Source organism: Phyllobates terribilis, unplaced genomic scaffold (genome assembly GCF_046119375.1).
Source record: "Phyllobates terribilis strain yellow unplaced genomic scaffold, ASM4611937v1 Scaffold_3__8_contigs__length_932513732, whole genome shotgun sequence".
Classification (NCBI taxonomy): Eukaryota; Metazoa; Chordata; class Amphibia; order Anura; family Dendrobatidae; genus Phyllobates; species Phyllobates terribilis.
Window position 1 is genome coordinate 378,128,891 of NW_027362763.1, and position 27,884 is coordinate 378,156,774.

The 27,884-nt window shown below is 41.4% G+C and overlaps 1 protein-coding gene across 2 annotated transcripts in view; it reads left to right on the forward strand.

The window, feature by feature from the left end:
* FAM83B (family with sequence similarity 83 member B) overlaps positions 1–27,884 on the forward strand; it is a 122,607-nt gene that overhangs the window by 75,110 nt on the left and 19,613 nt on the right. For both annotated transcript variants that reach the window (XM_073675425.1, XM_073675424.1), the window contains exon 3: positions 21,637–21,801. In XM_073675425.1, the coding sequence (XP_073531526.1) occupies positions 21,637–21,801 (165 nt within the window). The remainder of the gene's footprint in view (positions 1–21,636; positions 21,802–27,884) is intronic.

The following is a 27,884-nucleotide window of genomic DNA, read 5'->3' on the forward strand; positions in this document are numbered from 1 at the left end:
GCTGGGGGCCTTTTTTTAACACTAAATGACAAGTACAGTAACCAACACTGTCACTGTACTTATTATATATGTGACTGACATGTTTCTATCTATCTAATTTATGTGTGATGCTCTATTCTTTCTGTTCTAAATTGTCGGGTACCGGTGTATGCTGCTGATGAATTGCCGGCCGGCTTTTTTAAAGAGATGGGTGCATGAAAACACTATTATTTTTTTTTTAATAAATCCTTTATTTTAACACTAAATAGCAAGTACAGTTTCATCTTTCACTGTGAGCATTGTTCCCATCGATTTGGGCAATCACTGTAATGCCACAACCACCATGGCTGTGACATTACAGTGAGTGGCAGACAATCCCTGCATGATTGGTGCTCTAAATAGCGCCAAATATGCAGGACGGGGACCCAAGCCCCCGCCCAAGCTTCTCGAAAGTACTCGGCGAGCTCCGAGCATCTCGAGTACTGAGATGCTCGGGCGAGTACCGAGCAGTGGTGGGCATGCTCGCTCATCACTAATCCTTTTGCATCCATAGTTTTTCACTTAATTTTAAAACAATGTCTAAACTTTTCTTTTATAATGCGAGAGACATTTAAATGAGGAACCCCAATGTAATCTGTATTGCTGCTTTTTAGCTCTGCTATAATAACGGGTTACTCTCAAGTTGTTTGTTGAGCAGTACAGAGCTTTCCAGTCTTTTTCACATCCTGGTTTCTTGCAGGGTGGGCTCTCCTCCTTTGGTGCCAGTTCTAAAGTGCAGCAGAGCTGTTGTATTAGTAGAAGCATAAAGTTTAGCACAAGTTTTGCTGTGACACATTCAGCTATCAGTGGTTTTTCTGAGTCTACTATGCTATCACTTTATTTATACATATTGAAAGCAGGGTTTTGAACAAGCACACAGCTCAGTACTGTGAGAGCATTGATGGTAGATGCAGGGAATTGCGATTCTACAGGATTGATAAAAGCAGCTCGGTCAGAAGCTGAAGGGGAGGCAGAGAAAGGTGAGCAGCTAACCGCTTTATAGAAATTAATGGGCTGGAAGAAAAAGCTGACTTAGATCTAAGGAGGTAATTCCTCTCCTTGAATGTATTTTCAGTGCACACAAGGTCTGTCAGGTTGTAGTGGTCAACTCCATGGAAACCAATTCTACAGTATGAAATATAAAAACTATTATTGCAGGAGAATGACAGCACATAGAAAATGCAATTCAATTTCAAACTTTTATGGTTGCCACCAAGGAGCCGCTTGTAAGGGCTGTCTGTGAGTATTAGAGCTAAGAGAACTGTCCATGGGTAGAAGAGCCATAAGAGAGCTGTCCCTGGGTAGTAGGGCTATAATAGAGCTGTAACTACATAGTAGGGCTAAGAGAGCTGTTGCTGGGTAGTAAGGCTAAGCAAGCTGTCCTTGGTAGTAGGGCTAAAAGCGCTGACCCTGGATAGTAGGGCTTAGAATGCTGTTCCTGGTTAGCAAGGCTAAGAGAGCTGTCCCTAGGTAGTAGGGTAAGAGAGCTGTTTCTGAGTAATGGGGCTAAGAAAGCTGTGCCAGACCTCAGAGTTTAAGATGAACTGCTCCCTATGCTAAGTATGGACTGCATCTGCTCTGATTCAAAGATGGAACCACACAAACATTCTGGCTGACTGAGTTCACAGCATTCACTGTTTGTGCTGGCTGACTGCATTCACGTCATTCACTTTTTGTGCTGGCTGACTACAATCACTGTTTCTGCTGGCTGACTGTGTTCACCGTTTGTGCTGTTTGGCTGACTACAATCACTGTTTGTGCTGGCTGACTGTGTTCACTGTTTGTGCTGTCTGGCTGACTACAATCACTGTTTGTGCTGGCTGACTGTGTTTATGGTGTTTACCTTTTGTAATGGCTGACTGCTATCACTGCGTTCACCAATTGGGCAGGATGACTGCTAGCACTCTGTTCACCGTTTTTAGCAGACTGACTGCTATCACTGCGATCATCATTTGTGCAGGCTTACTGCTATCACTGCATTCACCATTTGTACAGGCTGACTGCTATTACTGCATTCATGCATTCACCATTTGTGCATGCTGACTGCTATCATTGTGATCATCATTTGTGCAGGCTGATTGCTATCACTGCGATCATCCTTTGTGCAGGCTGACTGCTATCACTGCAATCATCATTTGTGCAGGCTGACTGCTATCATTGCTATCATCATTTGTGCAGGCTGACTGCTATCACTGCGATCATCATTTGTGCAGGCTTACTGCTATCACTGCATTCACCATTTGTGCAGGCTGACTGCTATCACAGCATTCATGCATTCACCATTTTTGCAGGCTGACTGCTATCATTGCGATCATCATTTGTGCAGGCTGACTGCTATCACTGCGATCATCCTTTGTGCAGGCTGACTGCTATCACTGCAATCACCATTTGTGCAGGCTGACTGCTATCACTGCAATCATCATTTGTGCAGGCTGACTGCTATCATTGCTATCATCATTTGTGCAGGCTGACTGCTATCACTGCGATCATCATTTGTGCAGGCTTACTGCTATCACTGCATTCACCATTTGTGCTGGCTTACTGCTATCACTTCATTCACCATTTGTGCAGGCTGACTGCTACCATTGTGATCATCATTTGTGCAGGCTGACTGCTATCACTGCGATCATCCTTTGTGCAGGCTGACTGCTATCACTGCAATCGCTATTTGTGCAGGCTGACTGCTATCACTGCAATCATCATTTGTGCAGGCTGACTGCTATCACTGCATTCACTGCTGGGCTCACTCACTCTTTTTACCTCTTGCTGCATCATGTCAGATTCCAATGTCACATCATCTCCTGTGCCAGCTTCACCCCCTCTGCTAAGCACAGGCCGTGTCAATGTAGAAAGAAGCCAGCACTTAGTAGAGGAGGCAGAGCCAGCACAGGGGGCAGGTGCCATCTTAGATTTTGCGCTATGGAACAGACTTCAACATTGCTCCAACTGGCTCTCTGTACTTGAGAATTTTGAGAGCAAGTCCTTCAGAGTCGTGACCTCGTAGGCCACAGAAAATGACATAGCAGGCTGGATTCGGGCCACAGGCCTTGAGTTTGACACTACTGTTTTAGTCAGATGTTATACAATTATTATCATGTCATCAGTTTTTATGCTTTATATTACAAATACATCAAGTTTATGCACATACTAAATATTTATAGTGTTTACCCTAATTTTTCAAGACTTCTGCAATTCTCCCTGACATGCTGGATATCAGCTTTAGGGCCAAAACTTAACTGATGGTAGCCCAGTCTAACCTAATCCACGCTTGGAGTTTATCTCAATTCCTGTGTTTTTGTTTGTCCTTCCACTTTTTTGAGCATTAACAGGTTCTCAATGGAATAGAGATCATTGGCATTTCCTAGTCATGGATGTAAAATTGTTATGTTTTTTTTCTGCAGAGGAATGGGGTATAACACAAGACTCGTGGTAGTGCTCACCTTTTTTTCTATAAATAATTTCACTCCAGTCCTCTGCAATCCAATCCCTATACTTACTGCTAAATACATTTTATTCTTAGATGAAGCCCCCTTTAAACTATTTGGAACATCTGAAAGGATGATTGTGCAGATAAGAAAAGGTGATCACTACCATAAGTCCTGTGTTATTTCAAAATAAAAGAAGCCTGAGACTACTCATGTGTGAGTGTCTTTTAATCCAAGGGAGTTGTATGACTTACAATTTTGCCTAAAAACACTTTTATGAATAAAGAATGGCATCTAAACATCATTCAAGAGCAACTTCTCCCAACAATCCAGGAGCAATTTGGCAATGATCAATGTTTTTCCAGCATGATGGAGCACCATATCCTAAAAATGGTAACTAAGTAGCTCAGTTAACAATACATTGAAATTTTGGGTTCATGGCCAGGTAACTTTCTTGATCTCATTCCCATTGAAAACTTGTAATCAAACCAGGGGAGGAGTCCTGAGGAGATAATTTGCATATTCCCACTGCATTTTGGGGTAAGTGAAGAGTCTCCGTGAGCTCAAAGAACACTGGATTTTGGCTGTTGGAGCTGAAAAGAGGACATCGGTAAACCGCGCGCCTACCGGCGCGCGCATTTTGAAGCTTTTTTTTTAAGCTTTTTTCACTGTTTTCAGAACATTAACAGTAAGAACATGGAAGAGTCCAGGAGCCATTTGGTGAGCTGCATATCCTGCTACATGTTCACAGACTTGCCAGTGGAAAAGCCAAACTTCACATGCCAGAAATGCAAGCTTGTGTCCCTGTTGGAGGAAAAGTTGCGAAATCTAGAAGAGAGGTTAACTACCTTGAAAATCATTAAGGAAGGTGAAGAGTTCTTAGACAGAGCAGAATTATCTCTTCATGATTCAGAAAGAGAAGAAATTCGAACTGCACCTGAGGAAACAGAGGAATGGAAGCATGTGACCCAGAGAAGCAGGAGGATAGAGAGGCAGTCAGCACCTATACTGCTCAGGAACCAGTACCAGGCTCTCTCGCAGGAGAACCATGAAGAAATACAGCAAGATAAGACTTTGCCAGCAATGAATAACCTTGTAAGCCCTCAGAATCCTCCTGGATGGAGAAAGAAGAATGTTGTGAAGAAAAAACGGAGAGTGGTGGTCATGGGGGATTCCCTGTTAAGAGGAACAGAGGCCGCTATCTGCAGACCAGACATAACCTCAAGAGAAATGTGCTGTCTTCCAGGAGCAAAAATTAAAGATGTGTCTGACAGGATATCAAGACTCTTCAGACCTACAGATCACTACCCATTCCTGCTAATACATGTGGGGACAAATGACACCGCAAGAAAGAACCTGGAAACCATCTGCAGTGACTTTGAAGACTTGGGCAAGAAAGTGAAAGAATTGGGAGCGCAGGTGGTCTTCTCATCCATCCTCCCAGTGGATGGCCATGGAACAATGAGGTGGAATAAGATTCTACAGGTGAACAACTGGCTACATCGATGGTGCCGTCAACAAGGATTTGGATTTCTGGATCACGGAATGAATTACCTATACGATGGACTACTTGCTAGAGATGGGGTGCACCTTACGAAGACTGGAAAACATGTATTTGGAAATTGCCTTGCTGCACTCATCAGGAGAGCTTTAAACTAGAACAATGTGGGAAGGGAAGCAAAAGGCCAGAAAAAGCCATACAGCTGACCAATACTATTGAGATCTCTGCTACTGGAAGTGGAAAGGAAGAACAAAGACAAAACAATTTAAATAATAAAAATATGGGAGGAAGAGAAACCAATCACAAACTAAAATGTTTTTATACAAATGCACAAAGCATGGGCAACAAACAAGGAGAATTAGAACTACTAACGCAGGAAAAGAAATATGATGTCATTGGAATCACTGAAACTTGGTGGGACGATACACATGATTGGAATAAAAGGCTAAAAGGATACAACTTATTTGCAAGAAACAGACTTGATAAACGAGGAGGAGGTGTCGCATTGTATGTTAGAAAAGCGTATATCTGCACAGAGATTGAAGCTTCAGAGACTGGGAGTTCTGTGGAAACTGTTTGGGTAAGAATACAAGGAGAGAACAACGGAAAGGACACAATTGTAGGCATTTACTACAGGCCACCTGGGCAAACTGAAGATATGGATGAACTCTTTATGTATCAAATGACCAAGTTCTCAAAAAAATATGACGTAGTGGTCATGGGAGATTTCAACTATCCAGACATTTGTTGGGAATCTCTCTCAAGTAAAACTAACAGGTCAAGCAAATTCTTATCCTCTCTTGCTGACAACTTTATCTTCCAAAAGGTAGGGGAGAAAACAAGGGGATCTGCTACTTTGGATCTAATCCTTATAAACAAGGAGGAAATGGTTGAGGAGGTAAAAGTGGCTGGGACCCTAGGAGGCAGCGATCATGCTATTATAGAATTTTGGATAACTAGAGGAGGAAGACATGTGAAGACTCAAACTTCAAGGTTAGATTTTAGAAAGGCAGATTTTAAGAGACTCAGAAAGAGAATAGGAGGGATCCAATGGCTGGATGTCCTTAAGGACAAAAATGTCCAGGAAGGATGGGAAATTTTTAAAAATGAGATTCTCAAAGCACAATCGTTAACAATCCCGAAAAGTAGGAAGAATGGGAAGCATTTAAGGAAACCAGGATGGATGAACACAGAACTTAAACACATGCTAAAAAGAAAGAAAGAAATGTTTATTAAATGGAAAGAGGGAGGCATATCTAAAGAAGATTATAATGCAGTCTGCAGATCCTGCAGGGCATGTATCAGGTTAGCTAAAGCTGACAATGAATTAAGGCTTGCAAGAGATGTCAAAAGCAATAAAAAAGGATTTTGGGGGTATGTCAAAAGTAAAAGAAAAGTCAAAGATGCTATAGGATTTTTACAGGATGAAAATGGAGAAATGGTAAGAGAGGATGTTGAGAAGGCTAAACTTTTTAATTCCTATTTTGCATCTGTTTTCTCTCAGAAAGAAAATGTAACATCAACTGATCTTCACTGTCCTTTTAAAGGAATAGAAGAATCCAAGTTATCTGTAAACAGAAAGATTGTGAGGGAATATTTAGCTAACATAAATGAGTTCAAGTCTCCAGGTCCAGATGAATTACACCCCAGAGTACTGAAGGAGATCGTAGAAGAAATTTTAGAACCACTCTCCATAATCTTTGAAAATTCTTGGAGAACAGGAGAAGTCCCAGAAGACTGGAGAAGAGCAAATGTTGTTCCTATCTTCAAAAAGGGGAAGAAGGTGGACCCAGGGAACTATAGGCCGGTGAGTCTGACTTCTATACCAGGAAAGATCTTTGAACAAATTATTAAACAACATGTATGTAAGTACCTGGATAAGAATGAAGTGATTAACCAGAGTCAGCATGGGTTTATAACTAACAAGTCATGTCAGACTAACTTAATTTCCTTCTATGACAGAATCACTGACTGGGTGGATCAGGGAAATGCTGTAGATATAGTATATCTTGACTTCAGCAAAGCATTTGACAAAGTATCTCACACCATCCTTATTGAAAAAATGACCAAGTATGCAATGGACCAGGCAACTGTTAGGTGGATTCATAACTGGCTTAGTGATCGGACTCAAAGGGTGATTGTAAATGGCTTCACATCCAGCTGGATGAATGTCTCAAGTGGGGTACCACAGGGCTCCGTCCTGGGACCTGTATTGTTCAACATCTTTATCAATGATTTAGATGAAGGAATTGAGGGTAAACTGATTAAATTTGCCGATGACACAAAGCTAGGAGGGATAGCTAATACTAGAGAAGAGAGAGAGAGGATTCAAAAAGACCTAAATAAACTGGAGCAGTGGGCAGCAACCAACAGAATGGTTTTTAACAGGGAAAAATGCAAAGTACTACATCTGGGCAATAAAAATGAAAAAAGCATATACAGAATGGGAGGAATAGAGCTAAGCAACAGTACATGTGAAAAAGACTTAGGTATACTAATAGATCATAGACTGAACATGAGTCAACAGTGTGATGCAGCAGCAAAAAAGGCAAATACAATTCTGGGATGTATTAACAGAAGCATACAGTCTAGATCACGTGAAGTCATTATTGGTCTTTACTCCTCTTTGGTCAGACCTCATCTGGAATACTGTGTACAGTTTTGGGCACCACATTTTAAAAAAGACATAGACAAACTGGAGCAAGTTCAGAGAAGAGCGACCAGAATGGTGACTGGTCTGCAAACCATGTCCTATGAGGAACGGTTGCAGGATTTGGGAATGTTTAGCTTGCAAAAAAGAAGACTGAGAGGAGACTTAATAGCTGTCTACAAATATGTCAAGGGCTGTCACATTGTAGAAGGATCATCTTTATTCTCATTTGCACAAGGAAAGACTAGAAGCAATGGGATGAAACTAAATGGGAGGAGACACAGATTAGATATTAGAAAAAACTTTTTGACAGTTAGGGTGATTAATGAGTGGAACAGGCTGCCACGAGAGGTGGTGAGTTCCCCTTCAATGGACGTCTTCAAACAGAGGCTGGACAGACATCTGTCTGAGATGATTTAGTGAATCCTGCTTTGAGCAGGGGGTTGGACCAGATGACCCAGGAGGTCCCTTCCAACTCTACCATTCTATGATTCTATGATTCTATGAATTCTCAAAAAAAAAACAAGAGGACAAACAAAAACACATAAATTATGATAAACCGCAAGCAATGGTAAGCAAGATTGAGTTTCTATCAGTCAGGATTTGGCCCAGAAGCTTTTATCCGGCATGCCAGGGGGAATTCCAAAAATCTTGAAAAATAAGGGAGAACACTGTTAGTATTGAGTCTTTATATCAACCTGATGTATTTGTTAATAAAAGTTAAAAAACATATGAAATACTTATAATTGTACTTCAGTAAAAATAGAAACATCTGACTAAAAGATCTCAAAACACTAAAGCAGCAAACTGTATGAAAACCAAAATTTGTGTCAGTTTCTAAACTTTTGGCTACAACTTTAATAATTATTAGGAACATTATCCAGATCACATTTTTCACAGGAACACCAGGATATGACTGAATGTTGTTCCTCCTTCTGGTTGAATACACTATGGTGTACATTAAAAAATTGTACCTAATAAAAACAATATGTTTTGCATTACTGATTCAAGTACTGATAATAGATGAAGGTTTTAGTAATAGGACTCCAACGCATATTATGTGCATACACTTGAAAAGGAAAATTCACTTGCAATAACTAAACTTTATGAATATTTATGAATAGTTTTACTAATACAGTTGGCTGGCTGAACGGCAACAATTTAATCGCTAAATTCATTTTATTTGAGAAATCTAATTAAATATATTTAACATGTAGCAAGATAAATTCATTACAAGCACATCTGTGATGGCATTAACTTACAAAAAAAAAAAGCTATTTTCAAAACGTGAAAATACAATGTGATTTCCTAAATCCAGCTGAATGGGCAGCTGTGCAACCTGACTGCATTTTAATTAATATTGTTTCATTTCAAAAATTTTAGTGTATAAAGCCTGCAGATTTTTTTATTAGTATTTAAGAACAAATTATCTATGCAATATAAAATGTCAAAAAAATAACAAACTCTAAAATGTAAAAAAATAATTATTGTGTTATAAAAGATAGGTTTACTAAAAATATAAAGCAATAGAAATTGGCCATCAGGACCCATGACATCGGATTCTAGGAAACTTTCTATACATATTGTACCTTAATCAGCTGATAGATTTTGGGTTTATTGCTCTTACCACTAGAGATGAGCGGTGTTCGACTAGAACTGTTCGCCAATCTCAAATTCGAGCTGTTTTGGGCGGTGTTCGAGTTGTTCGACGAACCCGAACGATTTGCAAAAAATTCGGCTGTTCGAGGTTATGTTCGATAACTGTTCGTGCACCAAAAGCGTGTCCTGCATGTCTGGCGCTATTTAGAGCACCAATCATGCAGGGATTGTCTGCCACTCACTGTAATGCCACAGCCATGGTGGTTGTGGCATTACAGTGATTGCCCAAATCGATGGGAACAGTGCCAACAGTGAAACATGAAAAGCCGGCAATTCAGCAGCGGCATACACCGGTACCCGACAATTTAGAACCGAAAGAATAGAGCTTCACACATAGATTAGATAGATATAAACATGTCAGCCACATATATACGAAGTACAGTGAAAGTGCTGCTTACTGTACTTGTCATTTAGCGTAAAGGATTTATCAAAAAAAATAATACTGTTTTCATGCACTGTCTCTTTAAAAAAGCCGGCCGGCAATTCAGCAGCGGTACCCGACAATTTATAACAGACAGAATAGAGAATCACACATAGATTAGATAGATAGAAACATGTCAGCCACATATATACGAAGTACAGTGACAGTGCTGCTTACTGTACTTGTCATTTAGTATTAAAATAAAGGATTTATTATTAAAAAAATTGGCGTGGGGTTCCCCTTAATTTTAGGCTCTAGCGGAGGTTAAGCAGACGGCTGGGGCAGATGTTTGAAGCCTGGGAAGGGGGTAATACCCACGGAGCTTCCCAGGCTACTAATATCAGCCCCCAGCTGAATACATAGCCTTTACTAGCTATTAAAATGGGGGACCCCCCCCAAAAAAATGACGTGGGGTCCCCCCTAATTTAATAGCTAGCAAAGGCTAGGCAGACAGCTGGGGGCTGGTATTAATAGCCCAGGAAGGGAGCCATGAATATTGGCCCCCTCCCAGGCTAGAAACACCAGCCGTCAGCCGCCCCAAAAATGGCGCATTCATAGGATGCGCCAATTCTGGCACTTAGCCTCGCTCTTCCACGCTGCCCTGGTGCGGTGGCAGGGGGTAATAGGGTTGGGGTTGATGTCAGCTTATAATGCCAGCTGACATCAAGCCCAGGTTAGTAATGGAGAGGCGTCTATAAGACACCCCCATTACTAACCCCATAGTCAAAGTTAAAAAAAACACAAACACCCAGAATAAAGTCCTTTAATTGAAATAAAGACACAATCCTTTATTGTTCTAAATTAAACCATACTTACCGTCACGCCCATTCCAGCTGAAGCCAACGATCTCCTGCAATAAAAGAAAAATAATAAAGCAACCTCATCCTTACCTTTCCATGGTTCCCACAACAGCTTCAGCTCTGCTACATCGAGATGACAGGCTGGACCGCAGCAGAACGCTGCCATCCAGCCTCTCATCCCGCAGACACTGAGAAGCGCAGGCTTGCTTGCGCTGCTCAGCGTCTCTCTGTGACGACATCCAGATGAGCCGAGTTCATGTCCAATGAACTCGGCTCACCTCATGCACGTCACTGACAGCGTGGGAAAATTCTCACGCTGAAGCGGTGAGTGCAGGAGAATTCTCCCACGCTGTCAGTGACGTGCATAAGGTGAGCTCATGTCCAATGAACTCAGCTCACCTCCTGCACGTCACTGACAGCGTGGGAGAATTCTCCTGCACTCAGCGCTTCAGCGTGAGAATTCTCCCACGCTGAAGCGCTGAGTGCAGGAGAATTTTCCCACGCTGTCAGTGACGTGCATAAGGTGAGCTCATGTCCAATGAACTCAGCTCACCTCCTGCACGTCACTGACAGCGTGGGAGAATTCTCCTGCACTCAGCGCTTCAGTGTGAGAATTCTCCCACGCTGAAGCGCTGAGTGCAGGAGAATTTTCCCACGCTGTCAGTGACGTGCATGAGGTGAGCCGAGTTCATTGGACATGAACTCGGCTCATCTGGATGCCCTCACAGAGAGACACTGTGGAGCGCAAGCAAGCCTGCGCTTCTCAGTGTCTGCGGGATGACAGGCTGGATGGCAGCGTTCTGCTGCGGTCCAGCCTGTCATCTCGATGTAGCAGAGCTGAAGCTGTCATGGGAACCATGGAAAGGTAAGGATGATGTTGCTTTATTATTTTTCTTTTATTTCAGGAGATCCTTGGCTTCAGCTGGAATGGGCGTGATGGTAAGTATGGTTTAATTTAGAACAATAAAGAATTGTGTGTTTATTTCAATTAAAGGACTTTTTTCTGGGTGTTGTGTTTTTTTTAAATACTTTACTAGAAATTCATGGTGGTCATGTCTAATACTGGCGTGACCCCATGAATTTCGGGCTTAGGGCCAGCTGATAATGCCAAGCTGGCCCTAACCCCTTTATTACCCAGTGAGCCACCGCATCAGGGCCCTGGATGAGTTGGGTACAGCGCCAGAAGATGGCGCTTCTATGAACGCGCCATTTTCCGGGGTGGCTGCGGACTGCAATTTGCAGCGGGGGTGGCCCAGAAAGCTTGGGCCTCCCTGCGCTGCGGATTCCAGCCCCCAGCTGCCTAGTTGTACCTGGCTGGACACAAAAACAGGGCGAAGCCCCACGTCAATTTTCTTTAAATTATTTCATGAAATAATTAAGAAAAAAAGGGCTTCCCTATATTGTTGTGTCCGGCCAGGTACAAATAGGCAGCTGGTGGTTGGGGGCAGCCCGTTCCTGCCTGCTGTACCTGGCTGGACACAAATATAGTGCGAAGCCCCACGTCAATTTTTTTTAAATTATTTCATGAATTTCCTGAAATAATTTAAAAAAATTGAAGTGGGGCTTCGCACTATATTTGTGTCCAGCCAGGTACAGCAGGCAGGAACGGGCTGCCCCCATCCACCAGCTGCCTATTTGTACCTGGCCGGACACAACAATATAGGGAAGCCCTTTTTTTCTTAATTATTTCATGAATTTCATGAAATAATTAAAAAAAATTGAAGTGGGGCTTCGCACTATATTTGTGTCCAGCCAGGTACAGCAGGCAGGAACGGGCTGCCCCCAACCACCAGCTGCCTATTTGTACCTGGCCGGACACAACAATATAGGGAAGGCCTTTTTTTCTTAATTATTTCATGAATTTCATGAAATAATTAAAAAAAAAGTACGTGGGGCTTCGCCCTATTTTTGTGTCCAGCCAGGTACAACTAGGCAGCTGGGGGCTGGAATCTGCAGCGCAGGGAGGCCCAAGCTTTCTGGGCCCCCCCCCGCTACAAATTGCAGTCCGCAGCCACCCCGGAAAATGGCGCGTTCATAGAAGCGCCATCTTCTGGCGCTGTACCCAACTCATCCAGGGCCCTGGTGCGGTGGCTCACTGGGTAATAAAGGGGTTAGGGCCAGCTTGGTATTATCAGCTGGCCCCAAGCCCAAAATTCATGGGGTCACGCCAGTATTAGACATGATCGCCATGAATTTCTAGTAAAGTATTTAAAAAAAACACAACACCCAGAATAAAGTCCTTTAATTGAAATAAAGACACAATTCTTTATTGTTCTAAATTAAACCATGCTTACCATCACACCCATTCCAGCTGAAGCCAACGATCTCCTGCAATAAAAGAAAAATAATAAAGCAACCTCATCCTTACCTTTCCATGGTTCCCACGACAGCTTCAGCTCTGCTACATCGAGATGACTGGCTGGACCGCAGCAGAACGCTGCCATCCAGTCTGTCATCCCGCAGACACTGAGAAGCGCAGGCATGCTTGCGCTCCTCACTGTCTCGCTGTGACGGCATCCAGATGAGCCGAGGTCATGTCCAATGAACTCGGCTCACCTCATGCACGTCACTGACAGCGTGGGAAAATTCTCACGCTGAAGTGCTGAGTGCAGGAGAATTCTCCCACGCTGTCAGTGATGTGCATGAGGTGAGCTCATGTCCAATGAACTCAGCTCACCTCCTGCACGTCACTGACAGCGTGGGAAAATTCTCCTGCAATCAGCGCTTCAGCGTGAGAATTTTCCCACGCTGTCAGTGACGTGCATGAGGTGAGCCAAGTTCATTGGACATGAACTCGGCTCATCTGGATGTCGTCACAGAGAGACGCTGAGCAGCAGTGTCTGCGGGATGACAGGCTGGATGGCAGCGTTCTGCTGCGGTCCAGCCTGTCATCTCGATGTAGCAGAGCTGAAGCTGTCGTGGGAACCATGGAAAGGTAAGGATGAGGTTGCTTTATTATTTTTCTTTTATTGCAGGAGATCGTTGGCTTCAGCTGGAATGGGCGTGATGGTAAGTATGGTTTAATTTAGAACAATAAAGGATTGTGTCTTTATTTCAATTAAAGGACTTTATTCTGGGTGTTTGTGTTTTTTTTAACTTTGACTATGGGGTTAGTAATGGGGGTGTCTTATAGACGCCTCTCCATTACTAACCTGGGCTTGATGTCAGCTGGCATTATAAGCTGACATCAACCCCAACCCTATTACCCCCTGCCACCGCACCAGGGCAGCGTGGAAGAGCGAGGCTAAGTGCCAGAATTGGCGTATCCTATGAATGCGCCATTTCTGGGGCGGCTGACGGCTGGTGTTTCTAGCCTGGGAGGGGGCCAATATTCATGGCTCCCTTCCTGGGCTATTAATATCAGCCCCCAGCTGTCTGCCTAGCCTTTGCTAGCTATTAAATTAGGGGGGACCCCACGTCATTTTTTTTGGGGGGTCCCCCATTTTAATAGCTAGTAAAGGCTATGTATTCAGCTGGGGGCTGATATTAGTAGTCTGGGAAGCTCCGTGGGTATTACCCCCTTCCCAGGCTTCAAACATCTGCCCCAGCCGTCTGCTTAACCTCCGCTAGAGCCTAAAATTAAGGGGAACCCGACGCCAATTTTTTTAATAATAAATCCTTTATTTTAATACTAAATGACAAGTACAGTAACCAACACTATCACTGTACTTCATATATATGTGACTGACATGTTTCTGTCTATCTAATCTATGTGTGATGCTCTATCTTTCTGTTCTAAATTGTCGGGTACCGCTGCTGAATTGCCGGCCGGCTTTTTTAAAGAGACAGTGCATGAAAACACTATTATTTTTTTAAATAAATCCTTTACACTAAATGACAAGTACAGTAAGCAACACTATCACTGTACTTATTATATATGTGACTGACATGTTTCTATCTATCTAATCTATGTGTGAAGCTCTATTCTGTCTGTTATAAATTGTCGGGTACAGATGCTGAATTGCCGGCCGGCTTTTTTAAAGAGACGGTGCATGAAAACACTAATATTTTTTTTTAATAAATCCTTTACACTAAATGACAAGTGCAGTAACAAACACTGTCACTGTGCTTCTTATATGTGTGACTGACATGTTTCTATCTATCTAATCTATGTGTGAGGCTCTATTCCTTCTTGTCTAAATTGTCGGGTACCGGTGTATGCCGCTGCTGAATTTGCCGGCCGGCTTTTTTAAAGAGAGTGTCTTCTGAGCAGTTTGTCAGCTTTTGGACACCTTTGCAGGTGTTTTCTATGTGTTTCTATGTGTTTTTGTTTGCCTGCCATTGGTTTTAACGGTGTTCGACGGTGTTCTAAGGTGTTCGACGAACAGTTCGACGAACAGTTCCTCGAACATCCCGGTGTTCGACGAACCGAACCGAACCCGAACACTACGGGGTGGCTCAACACTACTTACCACATAAGTAGATTTTGACCTGTGTCTCCATTGACTCACCAAAATATGAAATAACACAGAACTATGAACTAGTAACAGACCTGAATTCATCTTTATTACGATCACACAAAAATACATAAAAGACTTGGACAATTTTACAAGGTGATGATATCTGGTCTGCATATTCTGCTTTGCCACAGAATTACTGGAACTATGACACAAATGTCAAATACCAAAGAGGTAGCGCAGAACAGCAATTTGCTAAAAATAAAAAGAACAATAATTAAAGTAGACCTCACAGCTGATTCACACTGCCCAAACCCTGGACAGCAGGATTCAGACACTGAGTTTTTCATTTCAGCCAGGTATGTTTGTCTCTTAAATGCTGCAGTGTTTAACCCCTTCATGACATAGTGATTTTTCGTAGTTTTTTTATTTTTCTTCACTTTTTGCTGAATTTAGTAGTCCCCTTTGGGGACTTGAAGCTGCAATCATCGGATCACTAGTGCTATACATACAAGTGCTATACCACAGCTATGTATAGTAAAAAATTATGATTTCCTATGAACTCCAGCTTTGAGCTGGCTTTCACAGGAAGATTGTGATGACAGGGACGGGGATCATCAGCAGACCCGTGGCTGTCATGACAATGCATCGGCACCCCGCGATCACTTCACGGGCTCCCCAGTGGGAGCATGGAATAGCACATCTTTCCCCCATGCTGGTGTATGTTAAAAGCCGCAGTCAGAGATTGACAATGGGATTTAACAGGTTAACAGCCACAAACAATGCTCCACTCCATCCGCAGCTGTTAGTGGCACTTTATGGCTGAATAAACCAGCCATCATGTGCATGAAAATATGCGAGCTCAGCGTGCATCAAAGGCAGGAACACAACATATGATGTAAGTTTACGTCATATGTCGTGAAGGGGTTAAGAGGAAACTCACATTTATAAACCAGCCTGAGTCTATGCCGATCAGATGACTGGTCCAAGAGGCTGTTCCATGGTGGCTTATTCCTGGCTCACCCCCTTGAGTGACAAGTTTCTCCCTTTGTAGGATACAAGCTGTTACTTAAGGAGAGTAGTTCTGGGAGACAGAAATTTTGGACTAGTCACCCGAGTGACATAGTCTCTGGATAGATTTACATGTATGTTTTCTCTGAAACACTGCAGCATTTCATAGTAAAATGTACTTGCTTGAAATGCCGGAGCCATTGTCTGATAAATGCTGCCATTGTTCTGCCAGTATGAATCAGCTGTCAGGTTTCTTTTAATCATAGGCATTTACATAGTTAAAAATATGAAACAATTGTCAACTGCCAGCTGTTTTTTTGAGAGTGAGATGATTATCTCTTAATTCTGCATTGATGTTATTTTGATGTTGCTGCATTAACACCCCTGCAATCTTGCAGAAATAGGTTGAGTCTCTTGCTGTTAAAGACAGCCCTGAAACTTGGAGAGAAGACCAGCACAGTTTATAACTGCCTCTGGATGCCCTTCTTTATGGTTAATGGCGCTCAATGAATGCTATGTAATGAATAGAAGCATGGCCAATGATCACTAGATGTACTTTGTTTTTAATAGTTATAGTTATAAAATTATGAGTTATAAAATTTGTCTCTGAAATGGAGACTCAAAGAGTTAAAAAAAAGCTTGTCATCTTCCAGCTTTTTTATTTTTAATCTTAATAACGTCCTAACATTAACTTAAAAGGAATATGTCACAAGGTATTTGCTACCCCATTTGAAAGCAGCACAATGTAGGGCCAGAGACCCTGATTCCAGTGATGTGTCACATACTTAAATTGGTGTTCCCGTTTTAATTGAGCTCTGTATAATGCTGCCCACATCACTGATTGGCAGCTTTCTGCTTATGCACAGTGTACAAAAAAAGCTGCCAATCAGTGGTGGAGACGGGGTTGCACTAAATTGCAGCAGCTTTACTAGTCCTCTAATGATAATCTGTTGCTTATAAAACTATGATTTTATAAAAAGTACAATAAGCAGCCCAGTAAGTGATACATCACTGGAATCAGAGTCTCTGCCCCTACATTATACTGCCCCCAGATTAGGTAGCAAAAACCTGGATACAATTTACTTTCTGTTTCATAAGTATAACAGAATTTTCTGTTCCCATAGTCATTTGCAGTATTTTGGGCAGTATTTAGCTTTATGATTTTAAGTCAAAATTGGAAACAGAAAGTGCATCATGAAAAATTAAGTGGAGCGTTTCATACCATTCTTGAATCCACTCCTGATGTTGGCTTACAAATAGCGATGAAAAATACTGATTTTCATGCTGCCATGTAAAAGGGACCTATAACAAATCAAGAGTGTGTGCTATTATTTTTAATACACTTAAATAGGACAGGTGGTGCAGAAAAATCAATTTGCCTGTTCACCTGCTTCTTTAATTTACATAAATGAATACAAGCTTGTAAATTCATGTCATGTGGAAATGTTAAGAGAGTGGGTGGTCTGGTGACCTGGACTTGTGAGAACCACTTGTCTATGAAAAAAACGCAAAGTTAAAGGCTGTAAATCATGTAAATTAGTTAAATAACTGTACAAAATTATCTACAACAAAACAATACAAGTTATCTTTAAAGGGAGACTGTCAACACCCTTCTTTTTTTCTTTTTTTGCACATTACTCTGTCACTTTACACTTTTTTGTTTAGATCATAATTGGTGGTGATAGAATAAGATTCTTGATTTACCATTGTTGTCCAGTACCAGATAATAAAGCACTCTACAAATTATGTATATATATATATATATATATATATATATATATATATATATACAGTACAGACCAAAAGTTTGGACACACCTTCTCATTTAAAGATTTTTCCGTATTTTCATTACTATGAAAATTGTACATTCACACTGAAGGCATCAAAACTATGAATTAACACATGTGGAATTATATACTTAACAAAAAAGTGTGAAACAACTGAAAATATGTCTTATATTCTAGGTTCTTCAAAGTAGCCACCTTTTGCTTTGATGACTGCTTTGCACACTCTTGGCATTCTCTTGATGAGCTTCAAGAGGTAGTCACCGGAAATGGTTTTCACTTCACAGGTGTGCCCTGTCAGGTTTAATAAGTGTGATTCCTTACCTTATAAAGGGCAAGGGACCATCAGTTGTGTTGTGCGGAAGTCTGGTGGATACACAGCTGATAGTCCTACTGAATAGATTGTTAGAATTTGTATTATGGCAAGAAAAAAGCAGCTAAGTATAGAAAAACAAGTGGCCATCATTATCTTAAGAAATGAAGGTCAGTCAGTCCGAAAAATTGGAAAGTGTCCCCAAGTGCAGTTCAAAAACCATCAAGCGCTACAAAGAAACTGGCTCACATGAAGACCGCCCCAGGAAAGGAAGACCAGAGTCACCTCTGCTTCTGAGGATAAGTTGATCCGAGTCACCAGCCTCAGAAATCGCAGGTTAACAGCAGCTCAGATTAGAGACCAGGTCAATGCCACACAGAGTTCTAGCAGCAGACACATCTCTTCAACAACTGTTAAGAGGAGACTTTGTGCTGCAGGCCTTCATGGTAAAATAGCTGCTAGGAAACCACTGCTAAGGACAGGCAACAAGCAGAAGAGACTTGTTTGGGCTAAAGAACACAAGGAATGGACATTAGACCAGTGGAAATCTGTGCTTTGGTCTGAGGAGTCCAAATTTGAGATCTTTGGTCCCAACCACCGTGTCTTTGTGTGATGCAGAAAATGTGAACGGATGGACTCTACATGCCTGGTTCCCACCGTGAAGCATGGAGGAGGAGGTGTGATGGTGTTGGGGTGCATTGCTGGTGACACTGTTGGGGATTTATTCAAAATTGAAGGCATACTGAACCAGCATGGCTACCAGAGCATCTTGTAGTGGCATGCTATTCCATCCGGTTTGCGTTTAGTTGGACCATTATTTATTTTTCAACAGGACAATGACCCCCAACACACCTCCAGGCTGTGTAAGGGCTTTTTGATCAAGAAGGAGAGTGATGGGGTGCTACGCCAGATGACCTGGCCTCCATAGTCACCAGACCTGAACCCAATCAAGATGGTTTGGGGTGAGCTGGACCGCAGAGTGAATGCAAAAGGGCCAACAAGTGCTAAGCATCTCTGGGAGCTCCTTCAAGATTGTTGGAAGACAATTTCCGGTGACTACCTCTTGAAGCTCATCAAGAGAATGCCAAGAGTGTGCAAAGCAGTCATCAAAGCAAAAGGTGGCTACTTTGAAGAACCTAGAATATAAGACATATTTTCAGTTGTTTCACACTTTTTTGTTAAGTATATAATTCTACATGTGTTAATTCATAGTTTTGATGCCTTCAGTGTGAATGTACAATTTTCATAGTCATGAAAATACAGAAAAATCTTTAAATGAGAAGGTGTGTCCAAACTTTTGGTCTGTACTGTATATATTCATTGATTGTTATTGAATAAAGTAAATAAATATGCTGCCAAATGGCTCCAGCATCAACTAATCTCCTGAATAAAAAAAGGATATAATATTTAAATTAAAACTGCCTGACCCTTCTTTAACCCATCGTCTTTGTAAGAGAGTTTGAAGGCCCCCATAAACATTGGACTGTTATTCATTCCTGCAGATATCGACAGGTTCCAATGACCTTTCTCTAATATTTATTGAGTCTTTACATTTCTTAACTATTGAATATCTAAGTAAAATATTGTATATTTGTTACTGAAGAATCTGGTATCAATTATAGAAATTGCCCTTTGACTTTAACATTGATGTATTATCCTTAGGATAGATAATCAATGTCTGATCGGAAGGGGCGCGACACCAGGCACCCTCGACGATCAGCTGTTCCTGATGTCGGTGACGGCCAGAACTACTCAGTTACATAGCTGCTCAGCACAGCTCTGTCGACTGTATAGTGGCCGCAGTCAGGTACTGCACATTCATCACCTATTTAAATAAATAGGAGGTGGACGTGCAGTGCCCATCTGTGGCCATTATTCCATTGACAAAGCCAAGCTGTGCAGCTCCGTAACTGAGCTGCTCCAGTCACCAGCGCCGGGGACAATTGACTGGCCGGGATGCCGGGTGCTGGACCCATGCATTTGTCAGATATTGATGAATTATCCTATGGAAAGTCCCGGACAACCTCTTAAAATCAATTTTTTTAAAGGTGATTTTAGAAAACATTAACTTTTGTATGTGCTCATAACTTTTAAGATAGTTATCATGAATGCAAGCAAGGGATTCCTTTGAGTAGTCTACTGATTAACAATATATTATAGTTAAACTATTATAGGCCCGTACTTAAAATTGCTTGAGTTACTTGTACAGTGCATATAGATGACATAGACTTGACATTTAATTTCTCGTTAAAAGCACAATATACAATAGAAAAACAAAACAAAAGAAACATCACAAATCAATACAAACCTTGTCTTAGCTATTACTTTATGCTACCAATACTGTCTATATTCTATCATTTATTTCCATGTACCAATGGATAGTAGGTGTTTGTGCCCCAAAAGTTGTTTTACATGACATTTACCTGTAAACACATTTAATTTTCAATCAACTATGTTAGAGGTAGGTATGCTAGAACTGAGGGACAATGCACGGACAGGCTGAAATTAATTTAGGCTGTTTTGTATGCCATTCTTAATGATGGGAGTGCTGAAATAAGGTGAACCAAATTCATTATTATGTGTGTGCCTGCTCCTGTGCATAGCAGGCTACCAATCAATGCACTATGGAGTGACTGCCGCGCGCTCATTGTATAGGGAGTGGTGACTGTTACAGCCCCTGCAATGTCCCGATGGCTGGAAGAGAGAAAATACAATACGTTTATTTTCACTCCGTAGCTACTGCTCCCATAAGCCTGCCAGAGATTAATTATTATTTACCCACAGATTATCACTATGTCTGCAGGCAAATAGCATATTTGGAGGCAATAAAGTCCCTTTACAGAGGACCTGTCTCCAGGTCAACATGGGAAAATTTTTGTTCTTATTTTAACGCCACTTCTCCACTGAGTATTGCATTTTTTCTTTTCCTAAAATCTGCCGTATGGATACAGAGATACTGTATATCACTTTTTATTTTGGGTTAATTTGTATGGTTTTTAGAAGGGGGAAAAGTTCACAGAATTCTCTGGTAGTTTGTTTTTAGATTGCACTGTGTTATTGCTATGTGAGGCATGCCCCCTTCGTAAATACCGTGCAATATTGACATGGCTGGAACTGTATTCTCTAGAAATGTATGGTAGATTTAAAAAAAGAAATAAAGAAACAGAATAATGAAGGAGAGGAGGGAATAAAATACGAAAAACAAATGAAATATCGATGAAACTTCAAAGTTTGCTACAGTCACTGGATAAATTGGTCATTTGTCAATATTTTTTCTTATAGATGAAAGGTAATTGCAGTCGAGAGTTTATATTGTATTGACAAATACCAAACAGGGTAGGGAAGGAAAACCCTGGTCATAATAGTAAGTATATTAGATTTTAAATGTATTAGGTACAGTTTTACACTGTCAGTTTAAAACGAGTACATGAAGCATGGAAATGCAATTAAATTAGGTCCACAGCCAGAACCAGTAAAACTGTTTTTTTTTGTTTTGTTTTTAATTGTATCATCAAACTAAGGTAACTGCTTCATGGTAAATCTAATGCTAAAATGCAACTCTATACATAGCACTGCTTATAAACACTAGTAAGTGATGAGATTGTGAACAAACTGACCTGTTATATTAGACTAACATGATCCTATTTTATTCTATAGGTGATTGCCATCGTAATGGACATGTTTACTGATATTGATATATTCAAAGAGCTTGTGGAAGCCTCAACTAGAGGAATTCCTGTCTATCTACTTCTTGATGATGTGAACTTTCCACATTTTTTGACAATGGCAGAGAAACAGGGTTGTCAAGTTCAAAGATTAAGGGTAAGCAATATACTAATGTATCTTTCTATCTATTAAAGATGAGCGTATAAGGCAAAATATGAATTTGCCTGTTTGTGTGTATTTTTGAGGGAAATTTGATTTGCAGAGCAGTTATTCTCAACAAATATAATATCCTTTATTTTGCTCTGGGGTTTCTCCAGACCCTAGATCATAATAAATGCAAGATATAAAAAATAATAAAAATCCTATACTCAGCTTACTGCTCACTTCTCCAGCCTCTGTGCTCCTCACCGTCACTTGTCCTGTCCTCGTTGCATCTTCCGATCTCATCCTCTGATGCTACACTAAGACTTCCACTTCTGATAGAGCCCAGGAGTATTCTGCGCAGGTGTGTAATAGGTCACAAAGTCACGATGTCAAGACGTGCACCGTAACCTTACACTCACATGTGCAGAACTATCCTGGGCTTCGTAAGAGGAAAAAATCCTGGCCTAGCATGTGAGAGGGGTTTACAGTGCAAGAGGCAGTGATAAGATGTGGCAAGGACTGAATGGATAATGGTGAGGAGCGGTTGTGCTGGAGAGGTGAGGAGTAATGTGAACATAAGGACTTTTTATATTTTGTAACGTTATGATGGCCATTTATGGATCAGAAAAATGGTTGCCAGCAGCTGCCATTTTGCTGAATCGGCGCAAAAGCAAATTACAAAAAAATCTACAGTTTGGAAGATGGGGATTCTTGTAAAATACATGTAGAATTAAATTTCACTCAAATACAGTATATTCATTCATCTCTACTATTATCTATCAATATGTATTTTTGGCCATCTGTCTATCTATATATCTAGAAAAAATACAGCAGTTTGGTAAACTCCAGATAAAACCAGTGAATTTTATTCTATGCCTCGTTTTGTGAAAATTTTGGTTCCATAAATTACCTTTTTTCTATACATCTATCTACCTATCTATATATTCTATCTATGTATTTATTGTTTTGTTAACCAGTTTTCTATGGAAGCAATGCAAACAATTCATATTACTGACTAACCTGACATAAATAAATATTATGTGCATCATATAACCCAATGTAGGTCAAAGTAACTTGAACACAATTCTGCTGTGAAGCAAATTTTTACATAAATCATGTAGAAATTAAAAAAAATTGTAGCAACCGAATGTGATTTAGATTAAATGGCAAACTGATAATTTCAAGTTGTCCTCTTACCTTGCAGATATATATCTGTTAAATGAAGGTAAAAATAGACTGTCAAAAAAACATTTCTGTGATAATTCAATCTGTGTATCTCATTATGTAATTTTCAAAATCCAATTTCAAATCAAAAACATTTGTGTTTAATATAAGCCTAGAAGAAACAAACATATATTTATATACTTCCCTATGATAAAATATACAATAAATTCTTTTAAAACTAATTGGCAGAGTAAAGCTAAATAGAGAACTACTTTTTTACTGACTTAGAAAAACATTACCTGAGATATTTATTCTCTGGTTAAGAAGGCACATATGCTAAATGTATTAAAATATTCATCCTTTATTAATAAATTTCATAAAAATTAAGAGAATCTAAAAATACACAGAGGATACCCAATTGTAGCATACAGACATCATACCATGATTATATGGAAATATACAATAAGCAACTGGAAAACGTGCACAAAATTAGACTTAGATATAGAGATGATGGCTGATATTGAAAATAGCTTACTCCATTCAGAACTTTATATGGCAATAAAGTACAATGCAAGCGCTTATGTACCCAAAAAGTTATTCTATTTAGAGTTATTTTTGTCAGTCAGTCATGTTGAGGTAGATAATCTGTTTAATGTGTCATATATTTGTACTTACATTTGTATGAATGTAGAATCTGCATGTGTCACGACTACCACAATTGGGTAATCCCTGCATATTCTTAGATTCTCTTACTTTTTATGAATTTTATTAATAAATGATGAATATTTTAATGCATTTAGCATATGTGCCTTCTTGACCAGAGAGTAAATATCTCAGGTAGTATTTTTCTATGTTGCTTCTGAAGGGTTATGCCTGATTTATTTTTGTGACAAGTGTATCTAGTTTTTTCTGACTTGCTTCGGGCAATTCTGCCGGAGACTTCAAATACATGAGATAATGGTATATATTTCTGTCATTGCTACTTAAAGAAGCACTCACATCTAAAGAATTATTGTCCTGTCCATTTATTAACCCCTTCCCGACCCGTGTCACACCGTTTGTGACATGGAAAACAGTTCGTTCCCGACCCGTGTCACAGCGTGAGTGACATGGAGGGAAAGCGCCCCTGCAGCGCCTGCAAGCGGGGTCGCTCAGGTGTCACAGTTGCTACTGCAACTGGACATCCTGAAGTCGACCCCACGGGGGGTGGATTAACACCCCCGTGCCTGGGACCCCTCCGATTGGCTGTTTCATTTTCACTTTTAGTGAAACTGCCAATCGGTATGAATTAAATATTTCACCAATGAAAATTGGTGTAATATTTAAATCTAGGCATGGCCTGATGCTTACAGCATCAGCCATTGGCTGGGGGGAGTGTCACCTCTGTCCCCCCCTCCCCCCAGATCTGATTGGGGGGCTAGCGTCACATGGATACTAGCCCCAATCAGATATGGAGGGATGGCTGAAACCTCCCAGCTCCTTCCCATCCCTGGATCGTCTGCTCCGGACCCTCTGCTGCGGACCCTCTGCTGTGGACCCTCTGCTGTGGACCCTCTGCTTGGACCCCCTGCTGAGGACCCCATGGATCGCGTCTGCCGCCGCCGCCGCTGATCAGCAGGTAGTATTGCCCCCACTCCCCCCCGGACCCCCCTCCACCCCCCCATCACCCCCCCCCCGCCCCCCCCTCCACTTTCATACCTGCACCCCGACCTCCGCTCCCTCTGCCACGTCTTCATCCATCGGCTGCTGCTCTCCTTCTGACAGCCGGTGGACTGTGATCACAGCAGCAGCAGGCTCAATGTAAATGCCCTGCTCCTGTGATTAAACCCACCATCCCCCAGTCCCAGTGATATCACCCCCCACCTCCCAATAATCACCCCCTCCCCCAGTTTTCATCCCCCCTGTCCCCAGTGTTCACCCCCCCATCCCAGTGATCATCCCCCCCCGTAAACCCAGTGATCACCCCCCTGCTCATCCCCCCCCCCGCAAACCCAGTGATCACCCCCCTGCTCCTGCCGGCTCCTGCTCCCATTTCTGCCTTAGTAATCACCCCCCGATGCTGCCGGCCTCCTACCCCCCCTTGCTGCTGCCGGCTCCTGCCCCAGTGATCACCCCCCTTGCTGCTGCTGGCTCCTCCATATCCTCAGCCCCCTCATACGCCTGACTGCCCCCTACGCCTGACTGCCCCCCCTCCTGACTGCCCCCTACTCCTGACTGCCCCTACGCCTGACTGCCCCCACACGTGACTGCAGAAGGTTACACCAAGCACACACACACGTACACTCACACTATAATAAAGTTTTGATTTTTTTTTTTTTACACGCGCACACAGCACACAAAATGTCCCGCCCGTCCCGCTCATCCCAGTCTAGGGCGTACTCAGCTGAGGAGGCTATGTCAGGTTGGTGCGTGTGTTGTAGTGTATATGAGATTGTGTGTGTGTGTGTGGTGTATGCACTACAATATACCACACCGCACACCAACCTGACATACACTACACAATGGTGTCCGCTAACAAATTGGAACCATGTTGCGTTTGGAGAGTCCCTGTGTGCCCAAACATTGGAGCTCCCCAACAAGTGACCCCATTTTGGAAACTAGACCCCCCAAGGCACCTACATAGATGCATAGTGAGCACTTGTAACCCCCAGGTGCTTCACAAATTGATTGATAAAAATGAAAAAGTGGAAAAAAAAACACTTTTTTATTTTACGGATTAATTTGTGAAGGACCTGGGGGTTCCAAGTGCTCACTATGCATCTAGATAGGTGCCTTAGGGGGTCTAGTTTCCAAAATGGGGTCACTTGTGGGGGAGCTCCAATGTTTGGGCACACAGCGGCTCTCCAAACGCAACATGGTGTCTTCTAACAATTTGAGCCGACAATTTGTTAGCGGACACCATGTTGCGTTTGGAGAGCCGCTGTGTGCCCAAACATTGGAGCTCCCCCACAAGTGACCCCATTTTGGAAACTAGACCCCCCAAGGCACCTGTCTAGATGCATAGTGAGCACTTGGAACCCCAAGGTCCTTCACAAATTAATCCGTAAAAATAAAAAAGTGTTTTTTTTTTCCACTTTTTCATTTTTATCAATCAATTTGTGAAGCACCTGGGGGTTACAAGTGCTCACTATGCATCTAGATAGGTGCCTTGGGGGGTCTAGTTTCCAAAATGGGGTCACTTGTGGGGGAGCTCCAATGTTTGGGCACACAACGGCTCTCCAAACGCAACATGGTGTCCGCTAACAAATTGAATGGAAAATCGGCTCAAATTGTTAGCGGACACCATGTTGCGTTTGGAGAGCCCCTAATGTGCCTAAACAGTAGAGCTCCCCCACAAGTGACCCCATTTTAGAAACTAGACCCCCCAAGGCACCTATCTAGATGCATGGTGAGCACTTGGAACCCCAAGGTGCTTCACAAAATGATCTGTGAAAACAAAAAAGTACTTTTTTTTTCACAAAAATTTTCTTTTAGCCTAAATTTTTTAATTTTCACATGGGTAACAGGATAAAATGCATCCTAAAATGTGTTGGTCAATTTCTCCTGAGTACACTGATACCTTATATGTGGTCATAAACCACTGTTTGGGCGCATGGCAGGGCTCAGAAGAGAAGGAGCGCAATTTGACTTTTGGAGCTAATTTTCCATTCAAAAAGTAAAATGGCGCTCCTTCCCTTCTGAGCCCTGCCGTGTGCCCAAACAGTGGTTTATGACCACATATGAGGTATCAGTGTACTAAGGAGAAATTGACCAACAAATTTTAGGATGCATTTTATCCTGTTACCATTGTGAAAATTAAAAAATTTAGGCTAAAAGAAAATTTTTGTTAGAAAAATAAAAATGTTCATTTTTTTTCTTCCATGTGGCTTTAGTTCCTGTGATGCACCTGAAGGGTTAATAATCTTCTTGAATGTAGTTTTGAGTAGCTTGAGGGGTGCAGTTTTTGAAATGGTGTCACTTTTTGGTGTTTTCTGTCATAAAGACCCCTCAAAGGGACTTCAAATGTGATGTGGTCACTAAAAAAATGGTTTTGTAAATTTTGCTGGAAAAAAGATAAATTGCTGATGAACTTTGAACCCTTCAAACTTCCTACCAAATTTTTTTTTTTTCCAAAATTGTGCTGATGTAAAGTAGACATGTGGGAAATGTTATTTATTAACTATTTTGTGTCACATCACTCTCTGGTTTAGTAGAATAAAAATTAAAAATTTGAAAATTGCAAAATTTTCAAATTTTTTCCCATATTTTTGATTTTTTCACAAATAAACGCAAATATTATCGACCTAAATTTAATACTAACATGAAGCCCAATATGTCACGAAAAAACAGTCTCAGAATAGCTAGGATCCGTTGAAGCGTTCCAGAGTTTTTACTTCGTAAAGGGACACTGGTCAGAATTGACAAAAATGCCAAGGTCTTTAGGGTCAAAACAGGCTGGGTCCTGAAGGGGTTAAAGACATAAGGTAAATAGTATCAGCTATAACTTACTGCTTGATGGTTTTATTACTGAATTTAAACAACTTTGTTTTGGTCCTCCTCTTCATTACCTGACCGGCATTCAGACTCCATAAATTATACATCGTCTTTTCTCTGGCCCATAAACCACTTTCTCTTTACAGTCCTATGAAACTGAAATCAAGGAAGCCAGAGCTTGACTTTAAGGTTTTAAATAAAAAATATCAGACAACGATGAATATATTTAACACGTTAAATAATTTAGATAATTTTTGTAGTAAAACTCTGTTTGCATTATTTAATCTTCACGTTGTGCAAGGTTTTGTACTAATGAAAAATGTTTATTTATAACATCTCATTACCCCGAATGCAAATGCACCAGGGCAATCGAGAAGAGCCGAGGCTAAGTGCCAGAATTGGTGCATTTAATGGATGAGCCATTTCTGGGGTGGCTGACGGCTGGTTTTATTATGCTG